The following is a 23,099-nucleotide window of genomic DNA, read 5'->3' as shown; positions in this document are numbered from 1 at the left end:
ATATCCTAGAATATTGGACCGTATCCCTGCTCAAATTGCTGTAGGAATTACTTAAGAGACCTAACAAATTCTACTCTTTCTGTACCCCAATCCATCCTTCATACCACCACTATATTAATTTTCCATTATGGCTATCCAATCATATTGCAGAATTGGGCATTTGGTCTCTGCTTTAAAATTATCAGTGGTATACTACTGATTAAACATATAGCTATTCTGCCTAACATTCATAGTCTTTTAGCACCACCCTATTTTGCTGCCTTATATTATTACCTGACTTCATCACATTACCCTATGTTTCAGTCAGATTATTTTATTCTTAGCTGTCCAAACACACTATGCTCCTTCCCATATCTTTGATTCTGCCCTTAATACTTGTGCTTGGGTTGCAATTCCTCCTCTTTTTTTGTTTTTTGCATTTCTACCCATTCTTTAGAGCCTAATTAGATGTCAAAATCTCCAAGAAAACTTCCTTGGACCTCCTGCAAATGATGATGATATATTATTCCCCAGACCACATACTGGTTTTAATCCAATTCAATAAACAAATTATTTTATGCTATTACATCTTAATGTGTCTTGGGATACTAGAAAAATAATATATTACTTTTTTCTGAATTTTAAAAATTCTTATTTTAATGACTATGTTCATTCTGATAAAATATGTCAGGTAAAGTTATGTGAGGCAAGTACAATGTTTTATCTGCTCCAAAAATGTGTTTTTTAGTTTTATAATCTTTGTCTATGTGGTCCTAAGAAAATGGAGCGAGGAAGAGGGAAAAACACTGAAGTTGTCTCAATGATCTTTTAGATGCTTGTATGCTGAGAAATATCGATGACAATGTTTTCTTTATTGATTTATACTTTGTTACTAAATGCAGACTACTTGCCCACACTCAAGCTTCTGACAATATGATATAATGAGAAAAGGAAGAACTTTACAAGCAGAATGATTGGATTGGTGCTATCCATTCAAGCAGAGCAAGATCTTGCTAGATCTTCCCCAACTTTTCAAGTCCATCTTCTGGTACTTTATTGTCTTACCAGGTCAGTTGTGGCTTGAAATATGTAAGGTGTAATTTTGCCTCTTTAGGAATGACACTAGCTCAGGGGATAATATTTTTGTACGGTTCTCTAATATTTATCCTCTGCCTAAACAAAAGGATATAAAAATATTCAAGCAGAAACTTGTTCAATCTCTTCTAGTCACACCAGAAAACAAAGTAGGATATACCTCAGGATCAGGGGTTCTTAACATGGGCTTTAAGATACAAACTTACGTAGATGATAGATAGCTAGACAGAGAGACAAACAGATAACTATATTTCAATATATTTTGTGTCCTTTGTAGGCATATATCTTTTATTTCATGAACTAAAAAATGTTATTCTGAGACAAGATCATCAGACTAACAAAACATCCATGACATACAAAAAGTGTGTTACTTTGGTGTCTAAGTCATCTCTTCTTACTATCGGATAGATGGGTGCTTTGTCAATAGTGAGAGGTCTTAAAGAAGGGGAAAATTATCTTGGGCAGGACATCCACCACAAAAATGTTATAGTGTATCTTGCATATGTCATGACAAAATCTACTGTCATCATATCCCTGGGGTACAAGGTAGTCAACACAGGTTACAGGAAGCCTGCTGACTTCCTCAAAGAATCCTCAGCCCCTATCTCTTACATCATAGCACCCTGAAAATTAAAATTCCCAGGTGACAGGATGAGAAATTTTGAAGGTAGTAATTTTAATATTGTGTAATTAAAATGACCAATCTTAGAAAAAAGAAATAGAAAACTATATCTTTTATCTTTCATTATAGAGCTGGGATGATGAGAAGATGGGGTGGTGTGGGAGTAGAATATTTCCTATACAACTTTGAGATATGATAGAGGAGTTGGTTGATTTTCATTTTAATTAGTAAGTTTTTGTTCTTAAGAGAGGTTTGGTGGGAGAGATAAAAAACATCAATCAAACTTAAAAGAGAAAAAAAAGTGACACCACAACTTAAGTATACCCTTATTGAAATGAATTCTTCCAGTATTTCCAACTAATAAGCTATCTTGAAGGAGAAGTATCTTCAGAAGCTATGATGAAGGGCAGTATGGCTCATGATAGGCTAGTCTAGAAGGTGACACTGGACATATTGGTCTTTATAATGAATTCCTCAGGAGAGAATGAGTAGATGGAGGCCTAAATTCATTAAATGTTCAATAACATGTCTTCAAATTTTCCCATATCTATGTTAGAAGGACTGTCAGAGCAAAAGAACCCAGCAATATATCCTTCAATTCATGGGCAACTGCTTTACCAAGGAAGCTATCTTCTTTCCTTCCCAGACCTTAATAGGTCTTTCTCCCCATTTTGCCTCTATTTCCTTTCTTTTTGACCCCATATTTTAATTAAATTTAGGGGCTCAAATTTGTTCTTTTTCTGAAAATATATCTGTGTTAATTTTAGAGAGGAGATTTAGCATTAAAAAAAGTATACTACTCATTGATAGATGCCATTTTCAGATATTTTCCCATGCTTATGTTATGTTAGGCATTTCCTCCAAATTATCTGTTCATATAACTTAGTTCTGGGCTATTTCAAAATAATTCCCTTCTCTTTTGGAATTAGTGTATAATACCTAATTAAGCAAACATAATGTTCCTCATTCAACAAGTTACTACTCTAGGCATTGAGGATATAAAGATAAAACCAAAAAGTAGAACTTGTCTCAGAGAGATTATTTTATACTAAAGATAGGGGAGATACAGTATGTACATAAATAGGTAAATGACAATTGATTTTAGAAGGGAGAGAAATTATAACAACTACAAAGAATAATAAAAGTCCTGAGACATATTTTAAAACAATTCAAGGATTCTCCAAGAAGAAAGTACATGTCTGATATGTGGCAGCTTATCAAAGACGAGGAGAGAGCAGAAAGATTTACATGCCCTCATGTCTAGGAAAGGGTACTAGGATTCAGAATGCATATTCAAGAAGGGGATGTATTTTGAAGTTTAATCCATTCATAAAATTTTGCTTTTAAATTGCTAAAAGTCCTTAAGAAAGAAGACTTTCTCATAAGAGCAATTGGAAAACCCTTCCAAACTATTATTACTATCCACAAACACATGAAATCTTTCCCCTGCAGAATGGGAAGTGTGAACAATTTAGTCCAATAGCTATGAAGGCTGTAGAAGAAGGCACTGTGAAGCACTAAGAGTCAGACATTGAAAACACTAAGGACATCAACTGAATTCCAGGACATCTCTAGACTTTTGTTCTACCACTAGACTTTGGACTTCTATGATTCTGCAAGAGAGGGAGGCTGATAACTTTGTTAACCTCTGCCTCACTTAAAGTCAGGACATCACCTCCTCATGGCTTTTGCCCTCTTTCAAAAATGAAGGTCAAACTAGTTTTTTTTTTTAAACCCTTACCTTCTGTATTGGAGTCAATACTGTGTAATGGCTCCAAGGTAGAAGAGTGGTAAGGGCTAGGCAATGGGGGTTAAGTGACTTGCCCAAGGTCACACATCTGGGAAGTGTCTGAGGCCAGATTTGAACCTAGGACCTCCCATCTCTAGGTCTGGCTCTCAATCCACTGAGCTACCCAGCTGCCCCCTCAAACTAGTTTTTATAATGATTAAGGATAAAAAAAATTGTTAAATCTTTCCATTAGCAAAATAAATAATATAGCAATATCCCTAAACCGTCTCAATCTTAGTACTAGTTTTTGATCAGTAGTTAAAATCAGTATCTAGCAAAAACTTAACTCAAAAAACACACTCAATATATACTTTTCACTGACTGTAGAGGGGTGGTGGAAAGCTTATAGGAAGAGATAGGATAGACCATAGAAGAAGTATTTTCTAAAGCAGACCCACATCTAATACATGCTGTTGGCACTTTCCCAGGTGACCTCCTACTTTTCTCTTCTGCCCTCTTTTTTGTATTAGTTCAATCCTTTAAGGCCCAGTTGCTAAGCTGTTATCATTATTTCCTCTTCTTTAGCTTCTAGGTAGGACAGAAACTACACTTTGAATTAGGCAAACTCATTTACTAAGAAAGCTTTTCCTTGCAGGCATTTCAGGAAGCAACTGTTAGCTGGGCAAATGCAAAAAGGAGCAATTATCAGTGAATTTGAGGAAGCTAAGAAATGCTTTTATTTCTACAAGGCAGGTTATGGAGGCTCCCCCCACCCAATTACCCAGATAATGGCCTCAATTCCGCTTCACTTTGCCTGAATAAACACACAGTCCCCTTTACACCTTAAATAAATATCTTCCTATTTGAATATATCAGGCTCCAACCAAAAAGCCTAGTTTTCACAATATATGCTAACCTTATATACCTTGGGCCAAAACACCTGTTACTTCATTCCTGTGTAACCTATCTCAAGTCTGTAATAGATTGAAACTATCAATCAATAGGGGAAATATGTCAATTAGATTATATCCAGAGTTCTTTACTTGACATATTGACATATTCATGGAGGAAGTTAGGGTACTTTAGAGATCATCTACTCCCACATTTTCATTTTCCAGATGAAGAAAGTGAACCTCAAAGAGATGGATGCAATTGTCTAAAGTTACATAGCTAATGAGTAGCATGTCCAAGCCTAGAACACATCTCTGGAATCAAAAGGATAATAGAGATTATACCATATGACAACTAGTTAAAAGAAATGGATATATAATTAAGCCAAAAGAATAGAAGACATTGCTAGGGACTGAGGTGGTGCAGACTTACAACAGTAATCTTCAAGTATTTGAAGAACTATTCCATGGAGGAGATACAACTTGTTCATCTTGGTCTCAAATTAGAAACAGTGGGTGGAAGTTACAGAGAGGCAGACTTAGTCTTGATTTAAGGGTAAACTTCCCAGCAATTAGAGCTATCTAAAATTGGAATAGACTGTTTCAGTGGAGAGTGATTAGTAAACATCTTCAAAGAGAATCTTTATTACTCCTCTTTTATTATTACTTTATTACTTATAGTTTCTGACCATTCCTTCATACTCTGAGATTCCATGATTCTGTGAATCTCTGCCACTAAGTCCCACTCCCACTACCTATCCTTCTTGCCTTCAGGAATACACTTCTTCATTGAATCAAATGATTTTGATTTTCTACTTCACAAACAAGAATACTATTATCAACTGATAAATCCAAAGGACAAGTCTCTCCAGCTGTTGGTGATGTACTCTGCAAAAGACCAATGCAACAGAAGATTTTTCCCCCTACACACAGTCAGAGAGACCACAGGAAATTCTTGCCAACTCTAATAAATGGCAACTGGACCAATTACACATAGATATGGGCTTCCCTTTACCCAAATTACCTATTAATAATTCAGGGTAACAGAATTTGCAAGGAGGCTTGAATATGAGAGGAAGACCTTCTTCCTCCACTACTGGGTTGGGGTGGGGACAAAGAAGAGGGGTTAAAAGTTGTGTTATATGGCTAATTTTAAAAGATAATCCTTTATTTTCAACTTCACCCCAGTCCAATTTCATTTAAATGACATTCAGTTATGACAATGTGGATATATTTAACAAATAAAGCCCAGAAACAAAGGGGAAAGAAATCAAAACAAAATAAAACTACCAATCAAAAAATCTATGTATTGGGGAGGAGCCTAGAGGGTGGCTTAGGAGACCCAATAGCTATAACCTCTCCAACAAGCATTCCAAACCAATATTTATATCATGCTTCAAAGAAAAAAGAAATCCAAACCCAACAAGAAGAATAAGCCACGTAACTATCTTACCAAAAACAACTTGAAAGGTAGGCACAGTCCAGCTATTTTCATGGGAAAAGGGGGAGACACCCTCTCCCATCCAGCACACTGAGACCCCAGGATAAGACCTGGCATTGTGTGAGCTGTAAAAATGGAGACTTGAACCCAGAACTCCATTTCCCAGAAGTCCTTGCTTACTTCCCAAAATGCCTTGTAACCTCACCTGGGCAGAGAGCTGAGATGGGGTACTTAAACTGACACCTAGGCTCTTTTTCTTGTTTCTGCTTGCAAGCAGAGGGCTCTTTCAAGATGTAGGTGAGGTTAAAATGGGCCTCTCGGCCCACCTAGCATGTGCTTCTCTTACTTGTATATTCTCAAATTCTCAACTTTTAATAAAACCCTAAAAATAATAATACTCCTTACAGAGAGAAACTAAGTTCTACCTGCCTCAGTTTCCCCTAAATTTTAATTATTACAGAGCCCACCTCCAGCCCCCAGAGACAGCAGCTACAAAAGTTCACCTCTGACCCACCACATTTGGCCCAGAGCTCTGAAAACAGTGGCTGACCAGGAGGAACTTGGGGGAGCCAGCCCGCCAAACACTCTCTCCCACCCACTATGCCAAGACTTGTGAAAAGACTAAGTTGTCTTTGTGAGACCCAGGAAGAGACAGTAGCCACAAGTGTTCAACTCTGGCCCAGGACATGTAGTCCAAGGCTATAACAAGGACTGGCAGGGAGGAACAGGGTGGGGCCATCTGGCTGGACATCCTAGGTCTACTGGCTATAGTGAAAATTTTGCCCCAGGACAGGCCAGCTCAGCAGGTTACCTCAACCAGTTGAATCCAGTTTACCAGCAAAGAAGTGAGAAAAGAGATTTGGCTTAAGGGCAGAATAGCTCAAACACTCTGGTTCAGAAAGTCAACAAGTCTACATAGTCCATAGGGGAGAAGAAAAAATAGGTAAATAAAATGAGTAAAAAAGAGAGAAAAATAAAAGCTACAATTTAAAGCTTATGTAGGGGTATTTACGGACCAAAGAACAGAACCAGTGGATGAGGATGAGATCCAGGAAACATCAAGCAAAGCCTCAAAAAATCCAGAGAATTGGTTCCAGGCTATGGAGAACCTCAAAAAGGAACTTAAAAATCAAATAAGACAGGTTGAAGAAAAATGGCAAAAGAAAACTGGTAGCCTGAAAAGCAAAATAGATCATCTGGAATCAGAAGCACAGACACTGAAAGTCAGAATTGACCTGCTGGAAAAGGGTGCAAAAAAAAAAAATCAAAAGGAGAGAAGAATGGCTTGAAAGGAAGAATGGACGAAAAGGAAAAGGAGAAAAAAATCCATGTATTCACTCTTCATCATAGCTTCCTACATAATGAACTATAACTTGAAGCAAAGGAATATATACTAATGCATATATTTTTAACTAGTCTCTTTTTTTATTTATTTAAAATTTGTGAACCTTTATGATTGTGAGACATTGTTAAAAGTCATTGCTATCAACAGAAATCCAGTAGGAATGATAACAGATCAGAAACCCCTCCCTAGATTCCTTTTTCACTAGTAACTCCAAAAACAATCAGATATATGCAAACATCCCAGGGCACCATCTCATAATCTAGATAATCATGTAATGATCATTTGTGAATGCAAGAATATCTGACGGATATGTTTGTTTTTAGTATTAAACATTTAATTTTTGTTTAGTTCTGTTATTTAATTAGGATAGGGTCTACTAGTTAGAAAACTTCTAACAAAGCAGATCTACAACTCTTTGGAAACATATTATTTGTAGGAGTTGCCTGAGACACTGAGAGATTAATTGATTTACAAAGCAAATTGATGAAGCCAATATGGGTCAGAGGTATATCTTGAATAATCTTCCTGACTGAAGCAAAATCTTAATCCACTATGCTATGCTTCTTGTCTTGCATGATTAAGCCAAAACCAACATAAATAACATTAGTGTTAATTAAGGCTCCTAGGCATTTAGAAAACTTTGGGGGCATCTTTGACTCTTCTTTTTTCCTCACTTATATCTAATCATTTGTCAAGTCTTCTCCATTCTACCATGTCATTTTCTCTAGCATAATATCCTTTCCTCCCACTGTAACTACTTGAATTTGAGTTTATACCTTCATAATTGCTTGTCTTTATAATTTTAAGGGGTTCCTAAGTGATTTTCTTCCTTTAGAACTCTCTATCCAATCCATCCTTCACATTTTATCCAAATTAACTTAATGCACCACTAATATTACTTTCTTGTTTAAAAAAATATTTGGCTCTCATCTGAAAACCCAGTTATTTCATTCAAGTACACTCACAATAAGTCTTCAACCTTTTGTCCAACCTTATGTCAAACAGTATCCCACCTCCTTTTATATTATCTAAGTAATAAACTAGATTAAATTATAATTACATTCACATCTTGCCCTTTCCCTTATTCACCTTTGGCTCAGATTATACCTTACCTAGAATGTCCTCTTTCCTCTCTTCCAGGCTAAACTTTGTGAAGTCTTATCTGATCTGGTAGACATGAAATTGTTCAGATTATTAATAACATTTCATCAAATCCCCTTTTAATTTACATTTTGCCTTGCATTATAATTAAATGTGCATATCTTTCTTTTCCTTATAAATTATAAATTCTTATAAAGGAAGATATTATTCTATCTCTTAATCCCAACAGACTGACCAGTGCAATGTTGGTCTTAATTTATATTTGTTGAATAGAATAAAAAAAAATTTAAAGGCATAAAATCAGGAAAGCACAAAAATAATTTAAAAGAGGTCACTAAGTAGCAAAGTAGATAGAGCACTAGACTACAGACTGGAAGACTTGGATTTAAACCTAACCTAAAACATTTATTAGCTATGTGGCCCTAGGCAAGTCACTTAAATGCTATATGTTGCAGTTTCCTTATCTGTAAATTGGAGATAAGAATAGTACTTATTCCCCAGGCTTATGGTGAAATAAATGATAGAATATTTCAAAACACTTTGCAAAACTTAAAAGTTTTACATAAAAATAAAGCACTTAAAAAGCTTTATATATAAAATTGCTATTAATATAGAAAAACTATTAAAATATATTCATAAAATATTTTTGGCATCTAACAAACAATTGGATATTAAGGAAATGTTCATAGTAAACAATATAAAATAAGATCCATGCATAAGCATAAAACTTATAACTTACTTGTTATTCACAGAATAATTTATTATTTTGATAATAAGCTGTTCCCATTCATGAATGGAAAACAACTTCCATAACAAACTAGATAAAATTGAGATGTTCATAAACTTTCTTTAGACCTAATGTTTTCTGGTGGGTGAAAAGAAGAAAAATATGTAATTTATAAGGAGGGAAATTACTCCTTTTAAATAAAAATGACCCTCTCATATGCCAGCATGTTTCCTATACACATACATAAAGACTATAAATACATAAAGACCAAGTATTATATAAGTATGAGATTATATAGTTATAGGCATAAACAGAGATAGGGGCACATAAAAATGAGTTAAAAGTAGAAATGGTATGTTAAAGTATACAAGGAATATATGTTGGGAGGAAATATAACATTTGTAGGATGCCCAGTTGGTAAATTATAAGTATATTTTGATACATGGTCATACATTTGATAGACAGTCAAGAGAAAGAAGTTGACAACACTTTCTATTCCCTTTGAGATTAACAGAATATAATTCAATTGTTTCTTTTGATTAAAAAGTTACTATTAAAATTATTTTAATTATTACTTAAGATAAAACCTATGCTGACTACAGAAAGGCTTTCTGGTCAACTGCACACAACTAACCTACATGTCTAATGTCAAATATTACAATAAAGGAAAATAATTAATGTTACAAATTAACAATCCAAAGGAGAAAAAGATGTGTGTTTTGGAGAAGAAAGGAATGAAACAATGCAAATTTAGATGCAACATTTCTCTCCTGATTTTTGGAAAACCTTTTGACATATACAGGCTAAAGCATTAATTCTATTAATATTATATACTCAAATTGCTTAAGGGTATAATTTTTCATCATTTCAAAATTATGTTTTCATTACACATAATAACATAGATCAGTTCATACTTCAAAATGTTGGTTATAAGTAACAATAATTCATGTTTTAAAGTACTTTTGAACATATACAAATATCTTTATTACAAATATTATTAGATAGGCATTATTATCCTTTTATGCCTATGGAAATGGAGAATTAGGAGGTTAAATTACTTGCCAAAGATGACATAGAATTTAAGAAATTTATTTGAAATATATAGATTTGCACATATTAACATCCTATTCTATCAGTTTTTTTTTCTCACAGTGAACAAAAAGATCAAAACCAAGCCAAGCCAAGCCAAAAAAAAAATACCTCTGATCTTAACTAGCCATTATTCATATGTTTGATGAATGTTCAATTTTTGACACAAATCTTTTCTTATTACAACTCATAGAAACTCATAAATAGATAATGAAAATAATATTATTCCCTATTTCACAAGTATGTGTTAGAATAGGGATTTGAAATCAGGTCTTCCTTATTCCAAGAGTTCTTTCTATCATATCAAGCTATTTCTTCTTTGAATTTCAGCAAAGCCAAAAGCTAGCATCTGATACTAAGGCTACCTACAATCCAAAGACCATACAATTGTAATGGACCCTTCTTATGGCTAAGTCAATGCCCATGAACATAATTTGTCCTTTAATAAAGCTTATGCCATGGCTTTAAACACTTTTCTGAGAACATCAAGGAAATAAACCCATGCAGGTGTCTCTCTACATCCTTGGGTGAGTGGAGAAGAAGGGACTGTTGTGTATATGTACAAATGGGAAATTCTTTTAGTCAGTAGAAAGGGACAAACCAAATTTAAAACTTTTCCTTGAGCTTCTCTCTCTCTGAAGCATGGATCTGAGCAATCTGATACTTAATCTTTAAAAAAAAAAGAACTATAAAATACCTAGACAAACATAAAAAGTAACAGAAAATCAAGAGATGATGTCAAGATGATCATTTGACAAACAACTGATATTAATACAGTACTTTGAGAAGAGTAGAGTACTTTCTCAGCAATGATGAGATGTAGAGTACAATTATTATTATCTCCATTTTAGAGATGAAGAAATCCAAGGTTTGAGGAGCTAATTGATTTGGTCATAATCACACAATTGAGAAGTATAATTTAAACTAGATCTACTGACCAGAAAGAATAATATTACATAGCTAACATTTATATAGGACTTTAAAACACACAAAGCACTTAGCACAGGTTATCTCATTTGATCCTCACAACAGTCCTGTGCTTTACATGCTATTATCCCCATTTTATAAATGAGAAAATTGAGGGTGAAAGATGTGAAGTGATTTCCTCAGAGTCACATAGCTAAGAAGTGTTGGAGGCAGGATTTGAAATGAGGTCTTTCTGACTCAGAGTCAAGCATGCTTTCCACCACTGCCTCATCTAGCTTCCTCAGTTTTTTAGTCTACCATGTTACCTCACGATCTTTTACTTTATCCCAATTTTTAAAACAAATATGGTACATGCCTTTAAGCATCTTTTTCTTTTATTGAATATTTTATATTTGAGCTAATATTGATACCACTAAATTACCACTGTTGTCAAATTTTATGCATAAGGTACACCAAGAAGAAAAAATAATGTATATAAAACAAATATGTCAAAGAAGGTACATAACTCATTTTTTTAGAAAGATATCTATGTTTCAGGTGAATAAGTTGCAAAACTTGACTAGGAAATACATAACATTTTCTTTATGTATTTTCAAGGAATTTAATTTGAAAGCCTTATTTTATAAGAATCCATTAAATATCACACAATGAAGAACAAGGCATTATATCAGCAGAGGCACCAAGGAAATATTGCATAATTATAATAAATCTGTGTTTTACTTTTCCAGTCTGTCCAAATAGTCATGGCCTACTTCTTCTACAAATATATGTACCTTTAGAAGTGCTTAGTAATTGTGCAGTGGATGGCAACTGATGATTCTTAATTAAGTTTCAAATGTGCTTCCTCACACAGCTGCACACACATGTGCACAGAGCTAATCGTTAGTTGCACCTGCTCCAAGTTAGGAATATTTCATAGTGCACATGGCAAGAATGGAATTTTCAAATGTTAATTTGTTGAATGTAAATCAATATATTTTTTCAATAGTTGATGCACATGCTTATTGATAATTGCCACTTATAGACACCAAATATGAAATGCAAAAGTTTGGCTCCTTTGAATTGCTGACCTAAAATATCAGTGACTTTTGGGATTAACAACCTGGAAAAACTCCTCTACTCGTACTACGTCCACTCTACCCCACAGGTGACTTAACTTAGAAATACATAAGGGATTTTTCAAAATGTATATAAGAAAACTGTTTCCTTCCAACCTGATAATAAGCATTCTAGCTCAAACTTTTTCTCTTAAAGCTCTAAAAAAATGTGGTTTCTGCTGCAAAGTCCACTACAACTAATGCAATGATGATTTTCTTCGTCTATATCTGAAATCTTTAGTTATAGAGCATTAAGGGCAGAAATGATAAAAAGAAATTACCTTCTTGAGATTATGAGCTTAAACTCTTGATTCTGCACATGCAGCAAAACTGGTTCCAAAGATCACATCTGTTTCCTTAAGAATCACCCAAAAATCTTAAGTTAGCCTAGCCACACAGCTGCAGAGATTTTAATTTGTGATGAAGGAGAGTATTTCCTTTTACTTGAAATGAAAGTTTCTCCACAGTCTTCCTGGAATGTATTTCCCAGTACCAACTGCATTCACTTTTTTGAGGGGAGGGTGCAACATGGTGACAAATATAAACTTTTGTTAAACACCAAACAATGGTCATATAAGTTAATTAAAAGTGAAGGTGAGGAATCATGGCATAAACATCTAATACTTATTTGTCAAAGTAATAGCCCTGATTTAACAGAACCAGGAGTGATACACAAACACACACACATACACACCTATATAAAACAAAACTAAAATGAACTTTATTTCTTCCTCAAGAAAGGTAAACAAACCAAACATACTTTTTCTCAAGTTCAGATAAAGTGAAGATTATGAGCTTTCAGAAGAGTTGGTGCTTGCTTACTTTGGAATTTTTGATTATACAAAAGTCAATGAAATGAAGAGGCACATTGGGCCATTCTTGACTACAAAACATTTAAGCATTTTGGCAAAAGTCATTTGACAACAGAACTTCTTAAGAACTTGAGGAATAAATCCACAAACCTGTGTGAACTTTGGTATCAATCAAAAGTACACAGGGGTAATACTTATTATGAAAACTTAGTTTATAATATTCACTTATCTCAAAATAGCATTAGAGAGGTAGCAAAATAATCTATAAACCAAAAGAAACATACATGTATTCTTTTTATTAACCTATATTCTTCTGCCACTTTAAAAATGTTAAATAAAGGCATCTATCAAAAATCTATAATGATTTTTTTTTCAAAGCAATTGTGATCAACAATTAGTTAAATTTGGTCCCTTTTAAAGTGTATGATTATCTCACCCAATCAGACCAATTGGCTTTTCTTCATCCTTTGTTTTTGTTCTGCATCTGCATTAACATGGCTGCTAATTATATTAGTCTGGTGGCACATAAAGTCTGGATGGGAAACTCACATGATTTTAAGTGAAAAGTATCCTTTGATTCCCAAATATATATTTGATGCAATTGACCACTCTTACTTTTAAGTGCTCTGTGGCTTATTATTAAACTGAGTTGTGATTTCTATTTTCTATTTCACAAGAAAAATGACAGCTCAGCCATCCATGCACACACAAATACACACACAAAGAAGCTTTTAGACTTGTGTTTCTATGTATATTTAATTCTACCTCTTTTCCAAATGCACTCTATAATCATTTTAAAAGTATGAGATTTTTTTATTCAGAATATACTGTTTGCAATTGCATATAGCTAACTTCCATCAGAGCACTACAAAGTTAAATGTTTCAAAGTTAAATCACCATTAAACAAAATTCTGTATAAATGTTCCTAACCACCCACTCATTCTCACAGTTCCATGTATTTTTTTTTACACAATGAGTTGGCAAATGTGTTGCTTTTCTGAACAATCCCTCCAAATGAGAATGTTTGAAGATTCTCCTTATCTTCTACCACTTGTATGCAATTTAGATGATTCAAAGACATTGTTTTGCACATATAATGTAAACTTTCTCATTTTTTTTGTCTCTGTCAGTGGGAAAAGGAAATATTTCATCTAAAACTCATAAAAACATGCTAAAAGAAATAAATATACTTCAACATTACTCAAAATAAAAGGATTACATTCAAAATTTTATATATGGTTATTCTCACTTTATTTAAAGACCAACTACAAGAAAAAGTAATTCTCAGATTAAAATATCCTCAACACATATCACCAATTGGGGAAAGGGGTATTAGGTAGGGGAAAGACAACTAAACTACAACAAAACAAGAGCCTTCATGCAAAAAAGATTCAGTCAAACATAAGAATAAAATATGTAGATTTGATAACAAATGATATACAGCTTAAGGTATTTTGGTGTCAGTTCTACTAGTAAATTCTTTCTTGTATGGACAGCTTTGATGATTTACCTCTCAGAAATGTTTCCTTCCTTGGTTTTCTTTAGCACCTGCCTTCATGGAACAACTAGTGAGAATGCTTATCATCACTCATATTAAGTTAGGCTTTCAAACCAAAGATATTCATCAGACTAGGAAAAAATTAAAATCATGCTAACTTGCTGCTTCTGTCCCACAACAAATTAACTACTTGAAAACTATATTATTTTTCTCTAAACTCCTTCTCTTCTTTCAAATCCCTTTTCCTCTCTACATATGTACATTTAGGGAACTGGAACTCAAAGATGTGACATTTTTTCCATTGTTGAGTACTTGCCTCTGTAAGTTGCATAAGATTCCTCACAAAGTCCATAAGCCAACATCCTATGTGGACACAAAACACTATCTAAATTAGGAATGCTAACTTAGACAACATAAGATAATGCTTTTCCCTAAAATGCTTTTGGACTGGATCAAATTTAGAGTGCTACTGTTTCAGTATGTGGCACATGTTTTTGTTAAGTTCCTCTCTTCTTTGAAGAATTTCTTAATTCTTGGTATACATACTTTTAAAATACAATGTAGTTCATTCGTTGACCGTCAACACACAATTCGTCCCACATAGGTATTTGGTACCAGTATTTTACTTCTATATTCTTTATGGTAAGCAAATAGATATATGTAACTATATAAAAAGGAATATCAGTAGAAAAAAAGTCAAGATTTCCACAATTCACTGGTTTAACACTTGTACAACAAACTGTTTGTGCCTGAGATTGCTGTTCTTTATACTAACAAAACCATGTAAGCCATAAAGGAATAGACAAGAAATATCAGTTTGCTGAAAGAAATCAAAGCCACCAAGTTTAACCCACATCTTTCAAAATGGAATTCAGAGGGGTGTAAGAAATGGGTGGAGTTGGTAAGAGAGAGAATGTGGGGGGAGATGAATTGTGGAGGAGCAGGGGGAGGGGGCTAACCCTCCCCTAGAATTACAGTAAATCTACCTGAAATTATTTCAGATACAGGCAACATAATTTTCCATCTTTCTTTTTTTTCCCTCTTTCCTTCATTCTGATCAACAGTAGACCTTTCATTGTACTCCCCTGCCTACTATCAGAGAGGCATATTAGAGAACAAGAGGACCCAAGTGTCACTTACCAGTTGCATGCCACAGATAAAGATAAGCGTGCACCTGCCACTGCAATAACCCATGGTTTCCAAGACCCCTGCCACAGCCAGACTGTCCCACGTCGGCCACCGTCGAGTCCCCACTTTATCCAATCAGATCGCGGGGAAGGACAGGCAAACCTGCGAAGGACTCAGGGGCTCTTGTCTGCTGCTGCCAGCGTCCTGGGAAGTGACAGGCATTAGGACCTGCTGGAGCGGCTCCGTGTCAGCAGCAGCAGCAGCGGCGGCGGCGGCAGCAGTAGCGGCAGCAACAGTGGCAGCAGCAGTAACAACAGCGGCGGCGGCAGCAGCAGCCACTCCAGCAACACATACCTTCACTCCCTCTGTGCAAACAGCGCTCCTCGGGCTGTGCCTGCGGGGGAAATGCGCCAGGTGCCAGGAGCAGGAGTAGCAGCAGCCTCCACGCAGCACTGAGGAACCCACAGTCATCTGGGCTCCAAAGTTTCACCCCCCTCCCTCCCTCCCTCCCTCCTCCTCCTAGCCCCACACCCACTCAAAGTGCCAGAGCTGCCGCCTAGGCTCCCTTTCTAAACACCTCAATGGGCTGCAGTCAGAGCCCAGAGGGTGCAGCGCGCGGGGCGCCCTGGAGGTGGAGGGGGGGACGCACGGGATGATGCCTGCCCAGCACTGCCACTCTCCAAGGTGGTGATGCTGCGAAGCTGCCTGCAGGAGGTGCGGAGTGGCGATGGGGAGGAGGGAGAGGGCGCTGAGGGCGGAGGAGTCCGGGCTCCTGTGTCCCGAGCGGGCGTCAGCAGCTGATGCTAACACTGTGATGCTCCTTCCAGCTCAGGCTTCCCACTGTCCCCCCCTTTCCTCTCAGAGCCTCCCTCCCCCCTTTCCTTCCACCACCCGCCCTCAGATGTGTTAATCCCTAGCTGACAACAAATCCCTTAACCCACCCCGTGCCTTGCCACCCCTGGGTTTTTCCCCCTCCTCTCTTCAAAGGCGTCAACTTCTCCGGGCTGGTGCTGTGTTGCTGCTGCTACTGCTGCGGGTGCTGCGGGTGCCAGTCACAATGCAGAAGGGGAAAAGGAGGAGATGGAAGCGACAGTGGTGCTGGTGCTGGTGCTGGTGTCGGTGGCAGCAGCAGCAGTAACAGCAGCAGGGAGAAAGGAACCCAGGAAGCATGTCAGTCTGTCCCTGTGCAGGCTCTGACCGTCTCGGTCCCACTCCCGCAGCCGAGCCTGGAACGCGCGTGTGGCTTGTGTGTCTGTGTCCTCCGGAGTGGGGTGGGCAGAGGGAATGGGGAGGAGAGCTGGGCAAAGAGGGATGTATGGGTGGAGAGAGGGGTGCCGCACCAGCATCCTAACTGCTCAGGCACATGCAAAACTGGTTCTTTCTGGTGCAGCGGCCAGCTTGAGAAGGTAGAGGACAAGAAGCAGCAACCACCTTAGGTATTGTTGCCCCAGCTCTGAGCCTGTGGTCTTGACTTCATTCCTCTTAGTGAGTGGAGGACGGGAATAACAGGGGTAGGGGCCACTCCTGGGCTGGGCTGCAGGTAAAAGTCAAATAGGATAAGGGAGAAAAACTAAGAACACTTTTTTTTTTTTTTTAAATAGGGAGATTTGAGTTGCTGCTGCTTTTTCAAACAGGCTCTTATTGTCGCTTAAAAAAAATTGAGCCAGAAATTGGCACTAAGAAGCTGCTACCTCACAAAAGCGCCCTGATAAAAGAGTCTGGGTGTCTGTTCACATTGTCAAGTACTGTAAACTGCCCCTAGGACTGGACTTGGAGCCAAAAAGCGCTCCAGCAATTTTAAGTAGCGTAATATTGGAAGCTTCAGGGCCCGCTGCTGCCCCCTGCTGGCCCAAAGCTGAAGGGCCTTGCTGAGCTCTGCATGGGGGCGGGCTCAAAGGACGTGAGGGCTTCGTGGGTGTTAGGGACACTCGTAGAAAATGACAGAAAACTCCCCTCTGAGTAGTACAATAAACAGTGAACATCTGACTCATTTTTTTTCCATTGAATTAAAGAACAGTGACTAAATATCCGTGGGAACTGAGTAGGTAGAAATAAGAGGGGGCTTGTGAAATCTTGGGTTGGAAGACTAGGGGGGAAAAAAAAACAAAACTTCAGAATCATCAGTGATAATAAGTGCTGAAAGTCTTTGCCCCAAATGTAAACTTGAACAACGTAAGGACTTTATTGAGGGAGATCAAACTGTGCATGTGCAGAGGCTGCTTCCTTAACTACCAAAATTCAAGTCTATTTTGGGGAATATCTCACTGTTAATAAGAAGTTCCTTTCACTAAATTACGATTTATGTGGGACAGATCAGTGCCTAGATATTTAAATAGTAATGATGCCAAATGAGCACTTTATTTGAATGAAAATTGTGGTGTGTTAGAACAACTTAAAATACTGAAATAAAATCAGATGCTTTGATTAGTATCTCTTCTTGAAGTTGGGGACTGAACTTTCAGCAACAATTTCACTGCAGAGTGAAGGTGATCTATTAATCTTAAAAGACATTTATAATTTTGGAAATAACCTCTTTGAGCCTCAGTTTCCTTATATGTAAAATGGGGATTCTAATATCTCTAAAACTTTCCTCATACCATTGTTTTAAGGATCAAATGTGATGTCCATAAAATAGAGTAACATAAAATGAATGCTCTTTTTATTAAAGTGCACTATTTTAAAAGCATAAAGTTGTGGATAGTGTCCTGATGTTTTCAATGAGTGTAAATGGGCAGATTATTAAAGAATTAATGTAATTGATAGTGGTAGTGCATCAATTTTCAATTTTATTTAATTTTATAGGTGTTTTCCCTTAAAATATAACTATAGGAAGAGACTGGGGTGTTATTTGGCATTATATGCTAATTCTAATAATATATTTTCTTTAAAATAATGTGATTCCATAAAAGAGGATGGGCAAACTCATTATGTAGTTTTGAATCTTAGTACTACATACTAATCATATCAATCAAATACATCAAATAATGGGCATATGTACTTGTTTCCCCTTTGCTTAATCAGTTTCCTTTCAGGGTCTTCCTTTGGACAAACAGCCAATTCCAAAATTTATGGCCACTTAATTTACAAATGTTCCTTTACTATGGCAGTTGTGCTATACCTAGTTATTTATTTCCAACCCAGTTAGTTCTAATTGATTTACGTCATGTTTCAGAAAGCTGAAAATTGTATATAAAGACTATATAAAGAGAACGCAAGTGAGACACTCCCCAAAATACTGTTTCATTTCAAATGATGCTATAATGATTTTCAAATTAAGGCATTTGTGAGATACTCTTCTCTTTATCCCCTTCAAAAAAAAAGTATCACATAAGAGACTATTATCTATCTCATCATTGAAAAGTAACAAATAATTGAATAAAAATTTTTCTATTTTACTTTTCCAGACTACATCTCTCCATGAATTCTTCTGTACTCCATTCAGACTGGTCTACTCGACTACCCCCAATTATAGCATATACTTTTTAAACTTGCTTTTCTTTGTCTGAACTCTTTCCTATATGTCCAAATCCTTTAGCATCCTAGAATTTTTCATGTAACTGTGAGAACAGTGACAACTTTAATGTTTTTCTTTATATTCTCAACACCCAGTATAAACTTTTAAGCACAGTTATTGTTCAGTCATATCAGACTTCATGATCCCATAGACCATAGCAAGCCAATACTGTCCATGGAAATTTCTTAGCAAAAATACTGGAATGTTTGCCATTTCCTTCTCTACTGGGTTATAGCAAACAAAAGTTAAATGACTTTCCCTGGATTGCATAGCTGGTGTCTGAGGTTATATTTGAACTCAGGTCTTTCTGATTCCAGGCTCAATACTCTATATATTGAGCCACTTTGCTGCATTCTTTGCATATAGTAGTCACTTAATAAACATTCTATTGTGTTGAATTAACTATAACTCAAATGAAATCTCTCTGGAAAAACCTGCAACTGTCTGTAAAGACTCTTTCCTGGAGTCTCACATAACATAATGCTATCTCATGTACTTCTTGTGTATTTTTAGCTATTGTAATATGCATATATGTGTCAAAGAACACTGTTAGAGTATATACTACTGGAAAACAGAGACTCTAGCTTTTACCCAATTTTAAAAATTGATGCCTTTTTAATATCACAATCATTTCCAAATATAATCTACCACCACCAAAAACCTTTTAATACAGAAAAACAATTCATCTAAATCGGCAAAGTAATCATTTCAGAAATTGTTTATACCATTCTTTACTCAAAGTTACCTACATTTCTACAAAGAGAAATATGTTTTTTATCTTTTCTCTGTCAATCATACCCCTAGCATTTATTAAGTACCTACTATCTGCTATATATTATACTATTTCTTGGAAATTAAAAAAAAAAGGTCCATATTCTCAAATAGCTCTCAGAAACCAGAAGCCAGAGAGTTTTAGCCTTGGGAAGCAACCAGTGAAAATGTCCAATCTAGAAATGGAGTGTCACATTAGAAGAACAGAGGGAAGTGAGATGTCAGAAGACTGGTCAAACTTATGAAATACTTTACAAGTTAAACAGATGATTTTATATTTGATCCTGCAGGTGACAGGATACCACTGGAGTTTATGGAATGGGTTATGAGAGTATATGTTCAGACTAGGAAAATTATCCATTGCAACTAATCTGAGTTTAAATGTCTTTTATTAATGCATTCATTTATACAGTTGCAGTTATAGATATTGTTCTCACTTTTCCCCCTCTATCCTTTCACAAAACTCTTCTTATATTTCCCTGACTTCTTATGATTCATTTCTTACAACCCAGATATAGTCATATACCAAGATATGTTCAACTGTTCACCAGAGATTATAGTTTATAAGAATTGTATATCTCTCTCAGCAAGCTATGGCATTGCTCTGCATGCAATAGCAACTTTATAAATATTTGTTAAAATAAATCAAATTGTCTGTAATTACTTAGATTGACAAATTCATTGATAGTTGTATAAACTAAGGGAGTGAATACAATGGGTAAAGCCAAGTAGAGAGGATCATATTTACTCAAATAAGATCAAATATTTAGGTAAAGTTCTGGCTCACATTTCTTCCAAATGTTTCAGCTGTTTAGTAGAATATGTCTAAACAAATGATTGGTTTTTAATATGCCTATGGTCATGTATTCACTATATCTTTTCAAGGTAGTTCAGATTTGTTATTCAGCATTAAAGTATCTTTCAAGCTAATAGTTACTGTATAATCTCTTTATATGTTTTTCTTTCCTTACTTATACTTCTACAATCCTAATAAGTACTATTTTAATAGAAAAGAAAAATAACAAAGAGAAATATTAGGAAAGTAGATGTTGTTTGTTCACTTATAATAGGATTAATCAAAATTCCAACAGTGTTGTGTTTTGGACTTCTAGAACGAAGAATAGTAAAGAGATTCCATGAACCTATTTGTACTTGTTTTGTGCCTAGAGTGGAAATGCAACCAAGATCTGTTAGAAATATTAGATATCATCTAACCCAAATTCCTTAGGAAATTGAGAGCCAGAGTGGTTTTGTGGAGGATCACATGAAAAACTTTAGATGTAGGATTCTGTTTTTTTCCTAAAAAGAAAGTAATGAAAACAAGAATGACTAAAGGACTTTTGTGACTCCAGTCTCTACAATCCAAAAAAGTCAGAATGGGAAAAAAATGAGGTGTTTCCAAATTCTAGTTCTAACCTTTGGCTATCCTGTGTTATGACCATAATTATGGTTCTTCCCTTTTCACTAGTCTCCACTAAATACAAACTTGTATTTAGAATCTAAGAAGAACCAATGGATTTTGTTTCTTTTTTATCTTTATATCTGGTTAGAAGTAATCATCAGACCCTCCTAATCCCTGCTTATTATGTGATTTGGGAATCCTCCCCCCTCCCCAAAACCAACACTTTGCATCCCTGTCTTAGCTTGTTCAAATTTCATAAGACATTTTCACCAGGACTAATGTCATGTGATGAAATTGCAATTAGTCATTCACACTTCATAAAAGTAATTACCTTTTTAAAATGTTTAATGTTTGTTATATCCTTCCCACCAGTTTTGTGTATTAGATTGTCAGCCCCTTCCTTTAAAAACTTTATGTCATAATACATTGTAAAATTAATGCAAATTAAAGTTAATTTTCAGTTTTGAAGTTATCATCTCATATAATAATTAAACAAACCTAGAAGGTAAAAACAGAGTGGGTAATCACTGTTATCTATAGTATGACTAATGATTCATCTGATAAAAGTGAGCATTTCTACCCTGTTAGGTCAGATTTTCAATTTTTTATCATTTTTACTTTCAGTATAATTTAAGCTCCTATAAATGGGCAAATATGTATATTTTGTTTAGTATTGTCTTAAACAGTTTGATTTCTAAGAATAAAATATATTTTCTTCTTAACATTTGTTACACTCATATTCAGTAGCATTCATAGATCTCATATCTCAAACCTCTTCTATAGAGAACCTAATATAATAGCCACTTTTGATTTTTCTCTACATTATAACTTTCATGTTATTATACATATTGACATATTATATCATATGATCAAACTATTATATATATTATGTGAATATGCTTACGTATACATTTACACACACATACATATCTATATATAATTTAACTGAATTCAAACGTCTTATACTAAAAATTTTCTAGATATATGGTAAAGCTGTCTAGGTTTCCAACTATATCTTCTTTTCTGCTATTATATTAGAATATTGATTAATTCAATCATCAAGTATTTATTAAGTGCCTACTATTTGCAATGCACAATTATGAGCTAAAGCTATTATTTGTATTTAAATGACACATTTTTACAAAGACTTTATGTATTATATGGAATTAAGGAAAATCAATTCCAAGGGAAAGAGATATTGTAACATATTTTCAACTAATTACATATCTAAAGTTTTTAGAGAAGTAAATTGAATCAACCTAGAAACATTAGAGAATCTTTGAAATTATTTTAATAACAACAATAATACAAAGATTAAGTGCTAAATATTTTCTTCTTCTTCTTCAAGCCTGGATTTCTGGAATGGCAGTTTACACATTTGACTGTCACAAACTTTTGTGACATAAGGTGATTACAAGTTTCACATTTTACATAGTGACAAAGTCAGATTGTCATATGGTGTGAAGCATAAAATCCTTAAAATAAGAGTAGTTTTTGTTAAGAATATTATTTTTAAACCCTTACCTTCTGCTTTGCAAGGCAGAAGAGTGGTAAGGTCTAGGCACTGGGAGTTAAGTGATTTGCCCAGAGTCACACAGCTAAGAAGTGTCTGTGCTAAAAATATTATTAAAGGATTTTAAGTTGGTAAGTTTCTTAAGCAAAACTTCCTTTAAGCCAAGTGGGAAATCTAATTGAGTCTATCTAAGAATTACTTTTTCTTAACTAGTGGAAAAATAATACATTAAATATAATTTGAGTGTACATATGGGGGAATGAGAGACATTAATTCTTTTTTCATTTTTCAAGATTACATATTGAAATGCTTTTTAATACTTGTTTTTAGACATTTTTCAACCTAAGTTCTCTTTTTCCTTCCCTTCCCTTCTCAAGAAGGAAGGTAATATGAATAGGTTGTACATCTATTATCATTTA

General features: G+C 35.3%; 1 protein-coding gene across 1 annotated transcript in view; it reads right to left on the bottom strand.

Moving 5' to 3' along the window:
• The window catches only part of NKAIN2 (sodium/potassium transporting ATPase interacting 2), a 1,364,766-nt gene extending 1,348,444 nt beyond the window's left edge, over window positions 1-16,322 (bottom strand). Inside the window, exons 1-2 of the mRNA XM_007484504.3 lie at window positions 15,835-16,322; window positions 15,493-15,684 (exon numbers count right to left, since the gene is read on the bottom strand). Coding sequence (XP_007484566.1) covers window positions 15,493-15,546 — 54 coding nt within the window. The 5' untranslated portion in view covers window positions 15,547-15,684; window positions 15,835-16,322. The remainder of the gene's footprint in view (window positions 1-15,492; window positions 15,685-15,834) is intronic.
• Window positions 16,323-23,099: the final 6,777 nt, after the last annotated feature.

Source organism: Monodelphis domestica, chromosome 2 (assembly GCF_027887165.1).
Source record: "Monodelphis domestica isolate mMonDom1 chromosome 2, mMonDom1.pri, whole genome shotgun sequence".
Classification (NCBI taxonomy): domain Eukaryota; kingdom Metazoa; phylum Chordata; class Mammalia; order Didelphimorphia; family Didelphidae; genus Monodelphis; species Monodelphis domestica.
Note: the sequence above shows the minus strand (reverse complement) of the source record. Positions and strands in the feature narration are given on the sequence as shown.